Here is a 20,666-nt window from a genome sequence, read left to right on the forward strand (position 1 = left end):
ACCCTCGGGCGGGAGCGCCGCCGCGCTTCCCAAGCGGCGTGCGCCACCGGGCTGGCCCTTTTTTTTTTTTTTTAAAGATGACCGGTAAGGGGATCCTAAACCTTGACTTAGTGCTATCAGCACCACACTCTCCCAAGTGAGCCACGGGCCAGCCCTAGAATTAAACATTTCTTTTGCCAAATATAAAGCCAAAGCTGTTGCTATGGTTCAGAAAAAAAAGTGGGAAATACTTGCTATTTTTCAGATAAGAGGATAGCCACTGCTAAAACAAGGATTCCTCCTCCAACATGGTGTAACCTGCCTTGGTGCCTCTGGGCACATTCAACAGCATTAGCTGGGAGTGACTAGGATAGGGGTATCTCCTGTTTTGGCACCAGGATAATTCTGCTTTAGTGTTCTATAGATAATTCTATGGGGTGGGGGGGAGGCACGAGACAGCTGCCTGGTTCTGGAATTTGAACCCGTGACCTTGGTGTTACAAGGCTACACTCTAACCAACTGAGCTAACTGGCCAGCCCTAGATAATTCTATTTTTTATGTAGTTTCTTATCACAGATATCTCTTGAAATTGCCTCCCTAGTTTTCCACAGGTTGAGAAAGTCACTTCCCTCTATTTTTGCAACGCTTAATGTTTGTTAATTTGCATTGTTTTTTCAGAAGTAATCCTCCATCTCCATAAACAAATGAAAACCAAACAACACAGTTGGAAATCAAGTTTTGCTTTTATATGAACAGAAGTAGACCATCTAGAAATATTTCAGTTTATTTAAATTATTAAGTAGAATATGAAACCGAATTTGTAGCTAGTACCAGAGGATGGACTTAACTGTTTGGTGTTTAATGAGAACAGCTTCTACATAGGATCCCAGGAGACTTACAGAAAAGGGGCAAAGCCCTAATATTAAGCAAATAAAACTCATGTTTCAAACAGATTATACAAAAATTGATTTATACTCCATTTCCCTTTTTTCTTGATATTTAGAAAGTGCAGATTTAACAAAAGGTAGCCATATCCTTTGTAATGTACAATGCCGATTATAATTATGCAAACAAAACTGTCAGTCTGTTAACCAAAAATCCCAGTGTTTAGCTCTCAAACCTTAAGTCAGTGAATTGAACAGTAAGATTAAAGAGGGTTAAAAATAAAAAAGCTACTGCCACATTCCAGATAAAGGGAAGCAACAAATACATTAAAGTTCATCTAACAACAATAGATTTAACCTAAAACTTTTCGAAAAGCTTAACATCATTTCATTATTTTTTTAATGGAAAGTTAGATATTATTTGGCAATGCTGCTTTTTTACTAGTAGTAAACAATGATAAAGTCAAGTGAGGGAAAAATCTAAGAACAACCAGTGAGGCATATAAAATTGTTTTTCGGGCACTATCTGAAAAATTCTTGGATTTTCATAGCAGATACGTCCCTATGTTGCTTGTTTTCGTGAGCCAAGAGGTCGTTAAAATGCTATTCACGACACAGAAAGAATTTTCAATGGAAGCTGCTGTCCTAAACTCAGCCTCTGCTAGAAATGAATCATGCTATTCACGATTATTTCAACAGAGGTATCATCTTAGGATGCTAGCAGCATAGCAAACTTATCTTACCCTATCCCAGTGATAAGCAATGAAGCAAAATTAGAAAAACGAAGTGAAAAAAGGACAGGGTTAGAGATAGCTGGAGATTTCATCTTCACATAAAAGCGTTTTGTTGTCCTTTTTCCAAATCCATGGTAATACAAGTTTTCCAAAAGGATGTGAAGATAGGACTTAAAATTAATAATATTCTAAAGTATTTATAAATCTTAAGGTAAAGACAACTTAACACTGAAAAAGTGTTCTTTGAAGGCCAAATCTCAATACATTTGGCAAACATGTTAATAAAATTCACTCCTCCTTCCCATTTTTTTGTTTTAAAACAATCTTTACTGGGCTACCAAACTGCTAGAGGAGCTGCCAAAATGGAGACTACTCAAATTTAGGTTAAGAGATTTATTCTAGGAAAGTGAATAGGCTATACACCTAATTAGAAAGACAAACCACAACACCCTCCAAACACTAGAGCATGCAATTAACTCCTCCATTTCATAAACTCAGTGGACAGACAGGAAGGGAACAAACAGGGAGAAAAAGGTACACAGAAGTAAAACAGCAAATGAAGGAATCTGGCACAGACATTTTAGGGCAGGGAGCAAATGGAGGGAAGACATCGATTAACTGACATTTGATAAAAGGCAGTTAGAATTTACCTTTCAGCTTACTTAGCAAGTTAAATCAGAGCTTTATATTAAACTCGACAAACGTACTAGTTTGCCCCTTTCATTTTTAAAAAATCATACCATGAGGTGGCAGGAGAGAAGCAAATAAAGCAGCATGCAAGAAGATGGGCCGCAAGGGAAAAGTGGCCAAGGAGAAGGAACGGTGGCAGGACTAGTTTTAAATATCAAGGCCACTTAAAATGAGACTCAGCAAACCAAAGTTATCATTTCTGCATTACCCTTTGTCCTCAATTAACTACTTTAAAAATTACAGCCAAGCAAACCACAAACATTTTAATGGTTTATGTATGGATGATATGTCTCCTGCACATGCTTCCACCAAAACAAAAAAGGAAAAAAACCAAAGAAGTTCCTTTCCACATAAGGCACAGGACAAAATTAACCCCATTTACATATTCAAGGCGAAAATGAGTGTTTTCCTGGCTTCCGTTTCTTTTGCTATCACGTGTCTATAGATTAGAGGGACTCAAGCACATTATCCATGACAGAAAATTCCACTGTTGTACAAAATAAAATTGTTAATTCTAACTTTTATTCTTATACAATTTGCAGAATAGAGTTGAAATGATTGCTATAGGTTTTAATGTTGATAAGAAGAACTGGACTATAATACAACTGAAATGCAGTGGTGAGCTGAGCAAGTACATTTAAAAATGAAGTCACAGACATGATTTTTCTATACATTTTTTGTTTGAAGGAAATTATAATAAAGTCAGCAAGCAGTCACAGATGAAAGAACAAATAAAATAGGTGGACTGGATAGTTAAGATGAAGAACAGAAATATCTGTTTAGAGTTAAAAATGGACAGAGTGGCTTATTTTGCAGCAGGGAGAGAAAACGGGTGGTGGATGGCAACTGATGGAACAGGAGAATGCTCAGCAACATTTGCTCTTCCAGCCTGTCACGCCTCCTCCACTGCTGATATCTACATTTTCACTGTTGGGCTCTTTTACAGGGGTCTGGAACAAACACACAGGAAAGTAACCCATGAAAAAACATTGCCATCAAGATTCAACAGAAATAGTCTCAAAAAATGTCATTTTATGCAACAAAATACAATTGCAGTCACATGAGATAGCGTCCCCTCCACCCCCCATGCAAAGTAGATTTGGAAGCTTTGTTTTTGACCTTTATTTTGCCTGCTTCTTCCAAGTTGTGAAATTTTAGCCATTTCCTGGCATCCCTTTATAAAACTTCTGAAATCATTTCTGTCCTAACAATTTTAAAAGATCTTATTATCTCCTAGCCCTGACCTCTGAGTACATTTAGTACTTAAAAAGCATTATGAAGCAAGTTGTATAAAACCAATGTTGGGTCATGTCTAACTTTAGAGAAATGAAACAGAAACCCTTTTCTGTTTAGTTATTTTGCCTTTTGAGACTGAAGCTGGTATTACTCTACCATAGCTTTAAAAAGGCAACCTTCACCATTAAATGAAAATGGGTGGGGTAAAGTGCAAAGTTACATAAATCACGTGGAAAATGGACACAGAAAAAACCCAAAGGACATACACCAAAATGTTAACAGTAGCAACCCTTAGGTGATGGGTTTATGGTGATTTTATGTTCTTCTTTGTTTTCCCAACATTCTAAATATTACTTCTAAAATCAGAAGAATACACTGTTTTAAACGGGCAGACACATACTGTATCTATGAAAAAAAATTTTCTCAGTGATAGCCTATATACAGAAAAATACACAAATCTTAAGTGAAAAGCTTGTGTATTTTTAGTATATACTGTGAAATCACCAGATCAGGATAAAGAACATTATACCCCCAGAAGGCTCCTTCATACCCTTTTTCCAGTAAATACAACCCTTTTACAGTTAACCAATATTCTGACTTCTATCATCATAGACGAGTTTTTTATGTTCTTGACCTTCATATACATGGAATCATAGTTAAATTTATTGTCTGATTTCTTTTACTTATCTATGCTGTTGTGTGTAACAGCAGTTCACCACGAACGGAATTTTAAAAAGTAGAATGTACCTGAGAACTTATTGTCTCATGGAAACAACATAAAGTAAGGTCTTGAGTAGCCCAAGAGAAACCTACTTAACTCACACTGAGGTGAAATTTCTACTTGCCCTTATAGCCCACCCACCTACCATCAATGCCTAATGGGATTCCTCTCGTCTGTTGAAGCAGCAAGTTTATATGTTAAAAAGACATTTGTAGGTTTTCCTGAACTAGTGCCTTTGCTCCTAATACAGATCTTTAAGAAAAATATAGGCAAGAAGAGAAAGAGGCAGCTCAGCACCTAGCCCACAGCAAGAAAGAATATAGTCGCACAGGAAATACTCTTTCTCTAAGAACTTCCAGGTGTGGGTCAGGTTCAGGACATGAGTGCCTGTAACCAATGAGGCCCCTACATTTATTTACTTAGCACTTCACTCACAGTCCATCTTTTTACAATTTAACTTAGATCCTTGAAACGGACTCTCTAAAAACGGGCATCTCTTGCAGAGCAAAATGTTTTAGAGACAAAGTATTAATCGAGTTAATTAAATACAACTTAAGCTGGCTTCTAGCTACAAATAAGAAAAGGCAAATAACCAAATAGAAAAACTGGGCAAAAGAATAAACAAAAAGTGTACCAAAAAGGAAATGCAAAAGTGATTCTTCATTTTCTAAAAAAATTTATCTCTTTTTATTTTTTAGGTAGCTGGTGGTATGGGGATGTGAACCTTTGACCTTGGTGTAAAAGTGATTCTCAAACATATTTTTAAATGCTCAGTCTTACTTACAAGAGAGCTGTAAATTAAATCTACATCCTTTAACCTGTCAGATTGGGAACGATCTGAGTTTTATAATCCACTGTGCTGGCCAGGGTGTGAGTAAACAGACATTCTCATACACTGCTAGTGGGAGTGTTAATCGGTATAACCCTAATGACAGAATTTGGCAGCAACTACCTTTGGCAGCAACTACCAAAATTGCAAATGTACATATATATTCTGTGGCCACTTCTGGGAATTCATCTTTCAAATATACTTACACAAAATGATTTAAATATAAGATTATGCACTACGACACAGTGTATAAGTGCATAAGGTTGAAAATAATCTAAATGTCCCTCACCAGGAGACTTGTTCAATTATGATATAACCATTCAAAGGAGTACCATGCAATTATTTAAAAAGTAGATTTATTTTACTTATAGTAAGTGAAAAAGGCAAGGTGACAAATATAGAGTATGTTACCTCATCTGTAAAAAAAAAAAGGGGGGTGGTGGTGGTGGATGGGAATAAGTATATTCATATTTACCCATAGTAATTTTAACAAATTAATTACATTAGTTACCTGTGGGGGAGGGATGAGAAACTGGCAGTTGAGAGGATTAGGGGAATGAAGTGGGAGACTTCTCTTTACTTTTATTTTTACTCTTTTTAAATGTTTAAACCATGGGAATGAATTACCTATCCAAATAATTAAGTTAAAAAAATTTTTTAATTGCTTTCATTCTGAAGTTAATTCTAATGTGAAGCAAGGTTTCATTTGATGTTTTAACTCATAACTTTACATGGGCAAGACTCTAGACTGAGATCTTTCTTTATTGGTGTATCCACACTTAAATCTTTAATATGATAATAAGGAAGTTCTACCTCACTGGGACACGTTATATAATGGCTGTACAGCACTCTCCAAAAAAATGTCAAGACTGGTAAGAAGATCAAAGGACACAGTATAGACAGAAAGCAGAAACCATGTAGAAGACCGAAAAACCCAGAAAGAGAAAGAACACAGAGACAAGGGTATTTCAATAAGTTTTGTGATGACTCCTACCAGTCATATCCTGTTCTTTACTTGGACTGTGAGTACTGGAATAATTTTTCATCCTGACTCAATCTTCTCAAATAGAAAGTACCTTCCACCAATTAGCAAAAACATTTTTCTATTCCTTTTAGTCCCTTTAATTACAAATATGAAAAAAATTTCCTAATCAACACAGTATTTTTCTATTCTATTTTCTTGTTCCTCAAAGGAATAATAAATAATAAAAATTTATCCTCTCAAGGAATTTGCAAAAGAATTAGTGAATTAGTATTTTTTTAATTAAAAATTTTTATAATTAGGGGCCAGCCCGGTGGCGCACTGTGCTAGTGCGCCGCTTGTGAAGTGCGGCGGCGCTCCCGCCGAGGGTTCGGATCCCACATACAGACCGGTTCCCGCTCACTGGCTGAGCGAGGCGCGGGGGCAACACCGAGGGTTGCGATCCCGTTGCCGGTCCCAGTCCGGTACAGGGGCGACACTGAGGGTTGCGATCCGTTGCCGGACACGGAAAAAGACAAAAAAAAAAAAAAAAAAATTTTTTTTATAATTAAAAAAAAGTTAGAATTTCAACAAAACTGCCTGTAAGAGTCAGTAAATGATTTTGTCCTACAGTCTCTCCCCCTTACCACCATCACTCTCTTGGATTATTCACCATTTAGAGTTTGGTATCTATCCTTCCAGATCTTTATTTGCTATAGAGTGTGTGTGTATTTCTGTGTACAAGTGTGTGTGTGTGTACAAGTGTGTTTGGTAGCACACAATATTTCAAAATGAGATCACTAAACATATTATATCCTAACTTGCTTTTTATCACTCAATATACTATGATATCCTCTATACTTAATTGCTCTGAGCCTCACTCATTCTCTGAAATCAAATCCAATTTTTGATCTGACTGGATTCTCAAAGAAAAACATCTCCTAAAGCAGCGACTCCTACAACATGGTATGCAGGATGCTGGCAGACTTGGAGGAGCACAATTTTGTAGTCCCCTTGAATAGTAATAATTGATGACCGTTTTTCCCAGTCTGAACATTCAGCTGTAGTCAAGAGAGATCTACATTTCACTCTAAAAAATTAAGTTGCTTGGTTTTAATGATTTCATACACAGAATTTGCTTCAATGTAAATATCTATATTCAATTTCTTATAATTGCTCAGGAATTTCACTAGATTTATATTTGACCTACCACCTCTATTACACTTGTTTTACAGATATCTACCTTTTATCTCTAAGTTGGTTACTGAAAAAATACTAATATTTCAAATATAAAAACATAAAGGTTACCAGAAGCAATTACATTTTCTCCTATACAATGTTTGCTTCTCTTTTAGGATTCGTCTCAGATTTTACCTATATTTATTTGCATTTAAACTTATAATAGATTGAATAGAGAATTGAGGACTCATAACCAAATCTATGCATTATATCTAGTCATTTGAAGGAAACTATGAAAAGCAGATTTCCTAATTTTGCGACATGTTACTCATACTAGACTAGTATTGGGATTCACAAATCTTAAAGCCAGAAACAAACCTGAGGTAAAATGAATTCTCCAAGATTACATTCTCAGCATTATTTATTTATTTTTTACATTACAGGTTGCGAATTCGGTAAATGAAATTTGAGATTCCATTTATTCAGTATATAACGTATACATATGATAGAATAGATTCTGTAGCACTAACTACATAATAGATTCACTTCTTTTTTTAAATTTTCTCAAATTACCTATGGGAATACAAAGACCCATTAAGAGAAATGAGTCCGAGATTATAAAAGCTGGAAGAAGATAAAAAGCTAGAAAAAGGAATATGGAATTGGGGACTAGACAGTGACTGTGGGAGTGCAGAATACTAATTGTTTCCACTGTCTAGATCCTTCAGATTTCTAGATGGCTTTCTGTTCCCCTGAGTTCCTTACTTTATTCTGGAAGATTAGACAATGGTAATGGGTAACCACTTAGAAACAGTACCACCCAAATCCAAATTTTGTATGTGAATTCAGTACTTTATTCTTTATTTTTTTGGTGGCTGGCTGGTAAGGGGATTCAAACCCTTGGCCTTGGTGTTATAACACCATTCTCTAACCAACTGAGCTAACCGGCCAGCCCTAAATTCAGTACTTTAGAATAGACAAAAATATTTAACTGAGACACTCAGGTACCTTAACAGGAAGTAAAACTAGGAACTTACCTTTCGAAGGATATCTTCAGCTAATGTGAGGAACGCCTTTTCGATGTTTATATTTGCTTTTGCACTAGTCTCAAAAAATCTAATACCATGCTCCCTTGCAATCTAAAATAGAAGAAAAATATCATAGTAAAATTATCAAGCATGGGTTGCCGACTGATGACTTTAACCTCTTAGAGGAAATACTAATCTTATTCTGAAGACAATGGTCTCAACTAGAACATGTAAAACATTATTTCAAAGAGTCAAGGTCTTTCAAAAAACAAACAAAATAAAAGTAATCAAAAATAATTCTCTCATTACCAGAAGAGTTTATGTTAGATACTTTAACTCAGACATTTCAGTCTGGGAGCAAACTTAAGAGAAGCTCAGTGTGACTCAGTATCTAATTTCTGCTTGTCACAGGCTCCTAATTGTCCAACTTTAGAATCATTGTTTATATTTTTCCCTCTTCATAGTTTAAATAAGGCTAAAAATGCTACAGCCTCAGATTCGATTCTCTCATAGATGCTGGATATACACTCAAATGATAAGCTATTGCTTGCAACAAGCATTTAAAAATCTATAAAACTACCTCAGTGTACTCCATCACCACTACTATAAAAAGTCAAAAGCAATATTATCTTCACAAAGAAAGGGCAACAAGGTTTCTTTCAGGGATTTTTACCTGTTCTCCTTTTCCTTTAGGTACGACTCTTTTATCGTCCATATCACACTTGTTTCCTAGTAACATTCTTTCCACATCTTCATTGGCATGCTAAAATGGAATAAAATTTTACTTTTACACACTACCATGAATGATGGCTTAATATTTTCTTTAAATGACTTTATTTTTCTCAATTTAGAGTATCATTTCTTTAGCTTGCAAGTTTTAAAGAAGTCTCCCTAAAACCACCCCATGATAAAAGCTTACACAAACTTTTAAATTGCCTAGCAAAAGAGACACAATTCCTAAGAAACATCCATGCCAAATACTGTTTGCCCTCCAGAGGAGGCTGTATGCTTCCTAGATATGTTCTCACCAAAAGAAAAGATACGGGCAAAGGATCTGATACTGGAATCCCACAGGCATAATCTAAATCCAAGGTAAGACATAATTTCAGATTTCATAATGTGTATGCCTATAGAGACCTTAACTAAAAAGTTTACAGAGCCCTTAAGTCTTAGAGCACAAGGAGATCCCACTCAGAAAAATCAGTTAAAAACAAATGGTTGCCCCATCAAAATCCCAATGACATTTTTGCAGAAATAAAAAGATCCATTCTAAAATTCACATGAAATTCTAAAGGGACCCCCAAATAGCCAAAATAATATTTAAAAAGAAAGTACAAAGTTGAAGGATTCACACTAATTTCCTAATTTCAAAATTTACTGCATACCAAAGCAGTGGGGTACTGGCATAAAGACAGATAAACAGACTACTGGAATCAAATAGGCTAGAAATAAATCCTCCTGTATATGGTCAAACAGTTTTCGAAAATGGTGGCAAAATCAGCCAAAAGGTAAAGAACAGTCTGTTCCACAAATGATGCTAGGAAAACCAGACATCTACATGTAAAAGAATAAACCTGGACCCTTATTTTACACCATACACAAATATTAACTAAAAATGGATCAAAGACATAAACCTAAGACCTAAAACTCTTAGAAGAAAACATAAGAAGCTTCATGACATTGAAGTTGAAAATAATTTCTTGGATATACCAAAAGCACCAGCAATTAAAAAAAAAAAGTAAATTGCATCAAAATCAAAAACTTTTGTGCAACAAAGGACACTATCATGAGAGAGAAAAGGCAACACACAAAATAAGAGAAAATATCTGCAAATCATGTATCTGATTAAGGGATTAACGTCCAGAATATATAAAGAACTCCTAAAACTCAACAAGAAAAAACCTGATTCAAAAATGGGAAAGTACTTGAACACACAGTTCTCCCAAGAAGATATACAAATGAACAATAAATGCATGAAAAGATGCTCAATATTACTAATCATTACGGAAGTCAAAATCAAAACCAAAATGAGATACCACTTCACACCAATTAGAATGGCTATTATAAAAAAAACAAAAACAAAAAAACCCCCAACAGAACACAAGTATTGGTGGGGATGTGGAGAAATTGAAACCCAAGTGCCCTGTTGATGGGAATGTAAATGGTACAACCACTGTGGAAAGCGGTTTGGCAGTTCCCCAAGAGGTTAAACATAGAATTATTCTATGATACAGCAATTCCACTTGTAGGTATGTATCCAAAAGAATTTAAAGCAGGGACTTGAACAGATATTTGTAGACTCGTGTTGACAGCAACATTATCCACAATAGTGGGGAAGAAACAACCCAATTGTCCAATACCAGATGAGGGGATAAACAAAATGTGGTGTATACATACAATGGAATTTAGCCTTAAAATAAAAAACAGGAAATTCTGACACGCTACAACATAGATAAACCTTGAAGACTATGCTAAATAAGTGAAATAAGCTAGTAACAAAAGGATAAATACTGTATGATTCTACTTAACATGAGGTACCTAGATCAGTCAAATCCACAGAGACAGAAAATAGAATGGTGGTTGCCAGGGGCTGAGGGAAGGGCATAGGGAGTTATTGTTTAATGGACACAGAGTTTCAGTTTAGGAAGATGAGAAAGTCCTGAAGATGGATGGTAGTGACCGTTGTACAACACGAGAATGTATATAATGCCACTGAATTATATACCAAAAAATGGTCAAAATGATAAACTTTATGTTATGTATATTTTACCACAATAAAAAAAGTATTCAAAACCAATAAAAACCACCAAATGGTTGCAGTTAAGTTATTATTTTTCCTATAGATATCAGAGAGCATATCCTATAGATATGTGAGATCTAGGAAAGTTATAAAATATACTCATGACCTAAAACAATATAGTTTGAGAGGGGGCAAAAAAAGGTAAGGTTTGAGAGGATACCTCTTCAGGTAAGGAGTAATATCCTTAGTAGAATTACAAGCTTAAAAAAGAAAACACGAAGTATTATAAAGAAACTCCCTATTTAGGGAGTCCATGGTCTTAGCTGAATTTAGTGTCTCTTAATTTACCTAATTTATGTTATTACTAAAACAAAGGCAACTTTGCAAATATCCAATAATAATCAGCAATACACCAGGTGCTACTAATACTCTGTAATGTGCTAAGAATCTGTAAGAGGCAATCTTAACTTGGAATCTATGGATGGACTTCAGGAGCTTCAAGAATTCCAAGTAATCACATATTGTACAAAACTTTGTGAGTTAGTTATGTACATTGTTCTGGTAAGATTCTAAATTCTCAATGGGGTCAATGATCCAAAAAAAGTAAAGAAGCATTGCTCTAAGAGGCTCTCAGCCATTAAAGGGACAAATTATCCTGGTAACCTGAAATCATCTACCAATACCCTGATCACTACCAGACACTGTAAGTTGCTAGAGACACTAACATTAACTTCCACTAAAACAGAAGACAATTTATCTAAGTCTGTAACTTTAAAGGCTACCATTCTTTTAACTAAGGATTATTTGTAAGTTAAGGTGTAGGCAGGCCAATGGAAGAAAGCCAATAAATAAGTAATCAATAAAGTATTTTTAAAAGGTAAAATTACCTTAGATGTAAATTTAAGGTATTTTGAGTCTGGTTTAAAAAAAAACAATCATTGGGCCGGCCCGGTGGCACACTGGAGAGTGTGCCGCTTGGGAGCGCGGCAGCGCTCCTGCCGAGGGTTCGGATCCCATGTGGAGACCGGTTCCTGCTCACTGGCTGAGCGCGGTGCGGGCCCAACACCGAGGGTTGCGATCCTGTTACCGGTCAGTAAAAAAAAGACACAAAAAGGAAAAAAAGGAAAAAATAAAAAAATAAAAAATAAAATTAAAAAACCAATCATTGTAGAGTATGCATAAAGCAAATGCACTTCACAGGGCCTGGTTTTCCAAAGCCTTGCAGTTTCAAATATTGACTTTACAAAAAACAGGAAATTTTCCCCAGGCTATTTATTTAGTCTGTGTTGTAAGATAAGAATTATAACACAACAAGGCTGCTGGTTCAAAGACAGACAGGTTACTGATGGATATGTAAAGTTACTGAGAGACTGCTGGAGGGAGAAGGAATGTTTGCTAGATCAAGCTTTTGTTAGTGGATCACTTAATTGCCTAACAGAATGTCATCTGACTTGTTATTACTGAATATTACCAGCTTCTATCATTAAATTTGTTAAAACTATGTCTCTTCCTGTAACTTCCTGGGCTAGAGAGTAAATGCAGGAAGAGAACCCCAATTCATGGTTAATTTCCCAGATGGAAGAAATGCCTCTTGCTTGAGGGTTCTGGGATATTAACCCCTTTCTGGGGTGTCTCACTGCTCAGAAGAGATGAGCTTTGAGTAATCTTTGGCGGATCCATCACCCAAGGGAAAAGGGGTGACAAATTCACGGGAGACAAAGGAACAAATCATAAAGCTTTAGCAATATGACCACCAATTTACAACCCACTACCTCCATACCCACATACATTACTATTCTATGGCTAGTGAGGAAATGGGTAAAATTCCTTAGGCACGTATGACATTTTATAGCATAAATATAACTCTACCTCAAAAACAGATTTGAAAGTAAGCCTGAAGAAGTAAGAACCCTAAAACTTCTGCTTAAGTGTTGGTCCTACAGCAGCATCATATTAACAGAAGACAGTGGTGATCACATCCTGGTATCAGTGGGAGTTTCCTTCAGGTCCTGGCAAAAAATGAAATTTACTAAATTACTCTCAGACTCCCTGTACAAACTCCTTCTACCCCCACCTACTCAGCCTTGGCTTCATGGTGGCTTTAGGAACCTCTTACCAAAAGGGGGCAGGGAAAACCATAACAGTAGGTCCTGTTGTCATTAAAACTCTTAGTATTGGGGGTTGGCCAGTTAGCTCAGTTCGTTAAAGAGCAGCCTTATTACCCCAAGATCACAGATTCAGAGCCCCTATAGGCCAGCCACCAAAAAAAGCCCAAACCCCCCCCCCCAAACCCACAACCATTAGTACTGATCAGGAAAGCCTTCTTTTTTATCCCAAATATTCTTTTCTCTTTAGAGTTGGTACACAGGCACCTTTTGTTCTTTGAGGGGAAATGTGGAATTGTATTTGGACTGACCCGAGGAAGATTATCACACATGTTAGTTTTCATTAGAAAGTTAATGGGCCGACCCCGTGGCGCACTCAGGAGAGTGCGGCACTGGGAGCGCAGTGGCGCTCCCGCCGTGGGTTCGGATCCTATATAGGAATGGCCGGTGAGCTCACTGGCTGAGCGAGAGCGCGGTGCGGGCGACTCCACACCAAGGGTTGCGATCCCCTTACCAGTCATGAAAAAAAAAAGGAAGTTAAAAGCCTCTGTTGCATTAATGATGTAGAAGGAGCGAGTACCTCTTAGCATGACTAAACAACTCACAAGCAAGGTGCTGAGCTTTCTAAAATGTGTTATTGTGACATTGTAAGGTCTCATTATATTTTTAGCTAATGTCGTGATTATCAGAAATTCTTCTCAAAATGTTGTATTTTAGTAACAGAACTGCCTTATGCCTAAACCTGGCTTCTTAACTATGTATGCCCTGTTTTTAAAAGGCTAGATCTCAGATATAGAAATGACCAACTATTATATATCCAGCAAGGACATATTTCTGAGTCCATGAAGTAACACCTTCCTGTTAGTCTAGAAAACTTTCTGAGTTAATATTTTCTTGGCTCAGATTTTCTATTTTCCTAATTACTGTCCCTTTGACGTAGTGCTGAAGCAGGCTTAAGAAAAGAAAGAGCCTGAAAAACAGCTGGGATATGCTTCTCTGAATAACAAACACAAAAAACTTTAAAGAGGTCTTTAAAGCTAAGAGATCATCCTTACATGGCAATACTAACAATAAGAATCAAGCTTGATGAGCTTAAGTAAGCTTTGCTGCCAAACTAAGGGACCACTAAAACAATATTCAAAATGTACAGAGCTTCTTCCCATATATTTTCCTGTGCTAACATGCATATTAATCTTTGCCATTCGGATACACTACATAGACCTTGTGTCTACAACCATATGAGGCAAAAACACAGAAAGATTGGTAGATGCACCACACAGATATATTCATAGACAGACATGTTTATTCAGGAGCATATGCATCTCTATTCATATTAATTACACACCCAGACTGTTACTAGCTTAAAAATTGGCTAATTTCCCAAGGCACTAACACAGAGTGAGGAGTTTAGATCACAGTTTCTCAACTTCAGCACTGTTGACATTTTGGGCCAGCTCATTTGGGATGGGAGGGGGAAGGCACCCTGTCCTGTTCACCATAAGATGTTTAGCAGCATCTCTGGACTCTACCCACTAGATACCAGTAGGATTCTCCTTGTGTTCCAGTCATGACAACCAAAAATATCTCCACACATTGCCAAATGTTCGGGGGAGGGGGGGCGGGGTGTGTGTGTGTGTGCATGCGTGCATGCGTGTGTGTGTGTGTGTGTGTGTGTAAAATTGGCCCTGGGGTAAAGACCACTGTCCTTCATTAAACAAATTAGAGGCTCCAAGTAACTCAAAAGGATGTTTAAGTTCAATAATTAACCATGAAACCATTCAAAAGCCATGAGTATTTCATAGATATGAGTATCAAATTTATTTTGATACACAAATAATGAGAACCTGTTAATTCTTTTTTTTTTTTTAAAGCATTATGTTGTAAAAATTGGAGAGAAAATAACAACATCTTGTATGAAAGAAAGAACCTGAGACTAAGGACTTGTCTAAAGCTAATCCAAAGCATCTTTCTTTGAATATCCCTACAGCCAAGGTAGTTATGTTCCCTGGATACCAAAAGATAATTACAAGATTTGATTTGTGTTAAATGTGAATCCATTACACTCTTTCTACCAGTCCCATCCTTACCTGGATGTAACTTCCACCCTTCTCTTCAGGCCTCAACTTAAATGTCATTCCCCTCATCTCCCAAACTGTTAGGTACTTTTCTCATTTACACACTAACAAAGTATTTTTTACTTCCTAACCCTTAACGCTAGGTAGGTGCTATGGTTTGGATGTGGTTTGCCCACGCCAAAATTCATGTTGAAATTTGATTCCCAATGGCAGTGTTGGGAGGTTGGGCCTGGTTGGAGGTGGTGTTTGGGTCATGGGGACAGATCCCTTATGAAAAGATTAATGCCCTCCTGCTGGGGTAAATGAGTTCTCATTTTCTCAGGAATGGATTTGTCCAGAGAGCAGGTTGTTTGAAAAAAAAAGTCTGGCTTCCTTGGTTTCTCTCAGGCTTCCTCTCTTGCCATGTAAGCTCATATGATTCCTTTGCATACACCCACTCCCCTTCTGCTTTCTGACAAGAGCTGAAGCAGGAGGAGGCCCTCACTGGATATCTTGAACTTTCCAGCCACCAGAATCATGAGCCAAATAAACCTCTTTCCTTTATAAATTAAATTACTCAGCTTCGGGTATTCTGTTATAGCAACACTAAATGGACTAAGACTGGGGAATCATTTATCTGGTTCATGCTGCATCCCCAGCCTAGTTCAAAACACTGAACAAGAGTTGTTCCGTGATACAAAGTTTCATGGTAAAACATGTCAACAAGTTCCAAAAAGCCACATATTCTAACTCCCTCCTGGACATTCGCAATACACCAAAGCACACAAAAAGATCAGAAATCACATAATTAAAAGATCTATATACTTATTTGTCCACAGAACTCTTTATGCCAAGTAATACCATCAACATGTAGAACACACTTTAGAAAACACAGAATTAAGAATAAATAAGCAAGGTCATATTGCTAAAAAACATCAGGACTGGGATTCTAACTATGTGACTTCTTATCTCTCCCCACTTATCCAAAGCACAGAAAACTTATATTTGTCTCCTTTTGCTAAAAAAAAAAAAGTTGTAAAGAAGGTGTTAAAGCTTAATTCAGTATAATTCAGAAATAAATTTTACTGAGACATAATGCATGTCATAAAATTCACCCCTTTAAAATATATACAATTCAATATTTAGTATATTCACAAGGCAGTTCAACTATCAACATTATCTAATTTTAGAACATTTTCTTCACATGTAACCCTCCCCTGAAAATCACAACCTTACCTGTATCGGTAGCAGTCCTCTTTCCTCCAACATCACCACAGCCCCTGGCAACCATGTATCTACTTTGTGTCTCTATGGACTTGCCAATTTTGAGTATTTCATATAAAAGGAATGATAAAATATATGGCTGTTTGTGTCTGGCTTCTTTCATAATGTTTTCAAGCTTTGCCCACCCACACTGCACCATGTATCAGTACTTCATTCCTTTTTATGGCCAAATAATATTCCATTGTGTGGATATACAGTCGACTCCTCAGTATCATGGTAGGTAACTGGTTCCAGGACCTCCCACCCCACTTACCAAAATCCACAGATGCTCAAGTCCATGATATTAAATGGCACAGTATTTGCATATAACCTATACATATCCTCCCATATACTTTAAACAATCTCTAGATTACTTATAATACCTAGTATGATGTAAATGCTATGTAAACACTTATTATACTGTATTGTTTAGGGAACAGTGACAGGAAAAAAAAAGTATGTACATGTTCAATACAGACATACTTTTGTCCCCAAACATTTTGGGGGGTTTTTTTGTTTGTTTGTTTCTTTTTGGTGGCTGGCCAGTACAGGTATCTGAACCTGTGATCCTGGGGTTATAAGGCTGTGTACTCTGACCAACTGAGCTACCTGGGCAGGTTCTTCCCCAAATATTTTAAACCCGCAGTTGGTTGAATCCAAGGATGGAGAACCCACAGATACAAAGGGCCAACCATAACATATTTTATTTATCCATTCATCAGTTGATGGACATTTGGGTTGTTTGTACTTTTTGGCTATTATGAATAATGCTACTATAGACATTCGTATACACTTTTTGTGTGGATATTTGTTTTCAGTTCTCTTGGGTACATATCAGAGTAGAACTATTGGGTCAAAGGTAACTCCTTCTATGTTTAACATTATGAGGAAGTGCCAAGCTGTCTTCTAAAGCAGGTGCACCATTTTACAACCCTATCAGCAATATAACAGGATTACAATTTCTCCATTTCTTTTGCCAACACTTGTTACTGTCTGCCCTTTTGATTATGGCCATCCTAGTAGGTATGAAGTGGTATGTTACTGTCATTTTGATTTGTATTTTCCTAATGACTAATGTTGTTGAACATCTTTCCATGGGCTTATTGGCCTCTTGTATATCTTCTCTGGAGAAATACCTATTCAGATCCTTTGCCCATCTTAAAACTGCATTATTTGTCCTTTCATTCTTGAGTTATGAGTTCTTCATATGTTCAGCATACAAAAGTCCCTTATTACATGATTTGCAAATATCTTCTTCCATTCTGTGGGTTGACTTTTTACTTTCTTGATGATAACCTTCAAAGCGCAAAAGTTTTTAATTGGATGTAGCCCAACTTATCTTTGTCTTTTGCCACTTCTGCTTCTGGTGTCATATCTAATAAACCACTGCCTAATCCAAGGTCAGGGAGATTTATTCCTATGCTTTCTTTTAAGAGTTTTATGGCTCTAGCTCTTACATTTAAGTCTACGATCCATTTTGAATTAATTTTCCTGTATGGTATGAGACAGGGGTCCAACTTCATTCTTTTGCACAGGATATACAGTTGTTCTAGCACCATTTACTCGAAAAACTATTCTTTCCCCATTGAATTGTCTGGGCAATCTTGTCAAAAATCAACTGACCATAGATGTAAGGACTTATTTCTGGACTCTCAATATATTCCATTGGTGTATGTCTATCCTTATGCCAATACCACAATGTTTTATTATCATAGCTTTCTTCTAAGTTTTGAAACCAGGAAGTGTGAGTCCTACAACTTTGTCCTATTTCAAGACTGTTTTGAGTTCCTTGTCTTTCCATATGAATTTTAGGATCAGTTTGCCAATTTCTGTCCCGCTCCTCCCCAAAAAAGGACAGCTGGGATTTTGATAGGGACTGCACTGAATCCATAGTTTATACTTTAGGTGGTACTGCCATCTTAATAATGTTAAGTATTCCAATTCAACAACGTGGGATGTCTTTCCAGTTACTTAGATCTTTAGTTTCCTTTAAAAATGTTTTACGGTTTTCTTTGTACAAGTATACTACTCCTTTGGTGAAATTTATTCCTAAATGTTTTTTCCTTATTGATGCTACTGTAAATAGAACTGTACTCTTTATTTCATTTTTGGATGTTATTGCTAGTGTACAGAAATACAACATTTTGTACAACATTTGGTACATGCATCTCATTTCCTGCAACCCTGTTGAACTTATCAGTTCTAGTAGTTTTTTTGGTGTATGTGTGTGGATTCCTTAGGATTTTCTATATTCACGATCATACCATTTATAGTTTTGCTTCCCAATCTAGATATACCTTTTTTTTTTTTTTCATGTCCGGCAACGGACCGCAACCCTCAGTGTCGCGCCTGTACCGGACCGGGACCGGCAACGGGATCGCAATCCTTGGCGTTGCTCCCACGCCTCGCTCAGCCAGTGAGCGGGAACCGGTCTGTATGTGGGATCCGAACCCTCAGCGGGAGCGCCGCCGCACTTCCCAAGCGGCGCACTGTAGCAGTGAGCCACCGGGCCGGCCCCTACCTTTTTTTTTTTTTAAATTTCCTAATTACTTTTGCTAGAACCTTCAGCACAATGTTGAACAGAAGTGGCTAGAGCATGTTTTTGACCTTAGAGACCTGTGGGATTTTCACAGATGTCATATCAGGTTAAGAAAGTTCTTTTCTGTTCCTAGTTTGTTGACTGGTTTTAATCATGAAAGGGTGCTGGATTTTGTCAAATGTTTTTTCTGTGTCTACTGAGATAATCACATGGTTTTTGTCCTTTATTAATATGGCATATTACACTGATTTCATATACTGAATCATCCTTACATTCCTGGGCTAAACTCCTCCTGACCATGATATATAATTCTCTTAAAAATATTGCCGGACCAATTCTGCTTATTTTCATTTAAAGTTTTAATTTCTACAACAAAGTGAAAATTAGACAAAGCCAACCTCTTACATGTCAAAAAGCAGGACTTTCTTTTGTATTTATTTATTTATTCCCCCCCCCCCCCCGTTTTTTTTTTGTCTTTTTTTGTGACCGGCAACGGATCGCAACCCTCAGTGTCGCGCCCGTACCTCGCTCAGCCAGCGAGCGGCCGGTCTGTATGTGGGATCCGAACCCTCGGCGGGAGGGCCACCGCGCTCCCAAGCGGCGCACTGTAGCAGTGCACCACCAGGCCGGCCCCAGGACTTTCTTTTTTAATGGCTGGGGTTTATGTATCTTACTTAGTATATGCTGGGAAACTTAAGCCATCTACCAAGTCAAGTACGTAAGTCTATGGTTGCTATAGACTGGATGCCCCCCCAACCTTGAGGCTTAATCCCCACTGTAACTGTTGAGGGTGAGAAATCCTATTATGGTAATTGAAAGGTGGGGACTTGAATAGGTGATTAGATTGTAGGACCATGCCACAGTGAATGGATTAATAATGGTGGTCAACAGTGTCGTTCTGATGATTTTAAAAGGAAAGCACATGAAGAGTTTTTCTCTTTCTGCTCCACCATTTTCACAATGTGATACCCTGCCATCACCATTGTCACCAAAAGACTTTCACCAGCTGTCTTCCCTGGACTTTGGACTTCCCAGCCTCAGAAACTATAAACAATAAATTTCATTTTCTTTATAAAATACCCAGTTTTGTGTATTTTGTTATAAGCAACAGAAATGGACTCATACAATGGAAAAATTAAGAACTTGTATTTGGTCTTTGTTCCCAGTTTCTGTCCTGAGATCCTAATTTCCTGAGCAACAGAAGAGTCAAAACAAGCCCCTTTCAACCATAACTGAGTTTATGCTAATGTGGTGATTGCCAGTAGGTCCCCTATCTAGCTTCAGAATAGGCGCTGGTCTCCAGAAGAACCAACCAAGTGAATAGAGAGGGTTGAAACTTTCAGCCCCAACCCCTGACTTCCAGGAAGGGAGAGGGGATTAAAGATTAAGCTCAATACCAGATGCCAATGACTTCATTAATGATGCCTAAGTAATAAAACTTTGATTACAACTTTGAAACAGGGAGGCTAGAGAAGCTTCCAGGCTGACGAACACATTAAGGTGCTGGGAGGGTAGACATGTCCAGAGAGGGCATAGAAGCTCTGCAACCCCCCACCCCAATACCTTGTATATGCATTTCTTCCATTTGTCCGTTTCTGAGTTGTATCCTTTATGATAAAACTGTAATCTTAAGTAGAGCACTTTCCTGAGATTATGAGTCACTCTAACAAATTATCAAACCTGAAGTGGGCTTCCCCAAAATTTGCAGCCAACTTGGACAGAAC

At 37.3% G+C, this 20,666-nt stretch overlaps 1 protein-coding gene across 1 annotated transcript in view; it reads right to left on the reverse strand.

The window, feature by feature from the left end:
- Positions 1-703: 703 nt before the first annotated feature.
- RAB10 (RAB10, member RAS oncogene family) overlaps positions 704-20,666 on the reverse strand; it is a 43,069-nt gene continuing 23,106 nt past the window's right edge. Inside the window, exons 4-6 of the mRNA XM_008581404.1 lie at positions 8,915-9,004; positions 8,251-8,352; positions 704-3,237 (exon numbers count right to left, since the gene is read on the reverse strand). Of these exons, the coding sequence (XP_008579626.1) occupies positions 3,154-3,237; positions 8,251-8,352; positions 8,915-9,004 (276 nt within the window). The 3' untranslated portion in view covers positions 704-3,153. The remainder of the gene's footprint in view (positions 3,238-8,250; positions 8,353-8,914; positions 9,005-20,666) is intronic.

This window comes from Galeopterus variegatus, unplaced genomic scaffold (assembly GCF_000696425.1).
Source record: "Galeopterus variegatus unplaced genomic scaffold, G_variegatus-3.0.2 Scaffold2345, whole genome shotgun sequence".
NCBI classification, from domain to species: domain Eukaryota; kingdom Metazoa; phylum Chordata; class Mammalia; order Dermoptera; family Cynocephalidae; genus Galeopterus; species Galeopterus variegatus.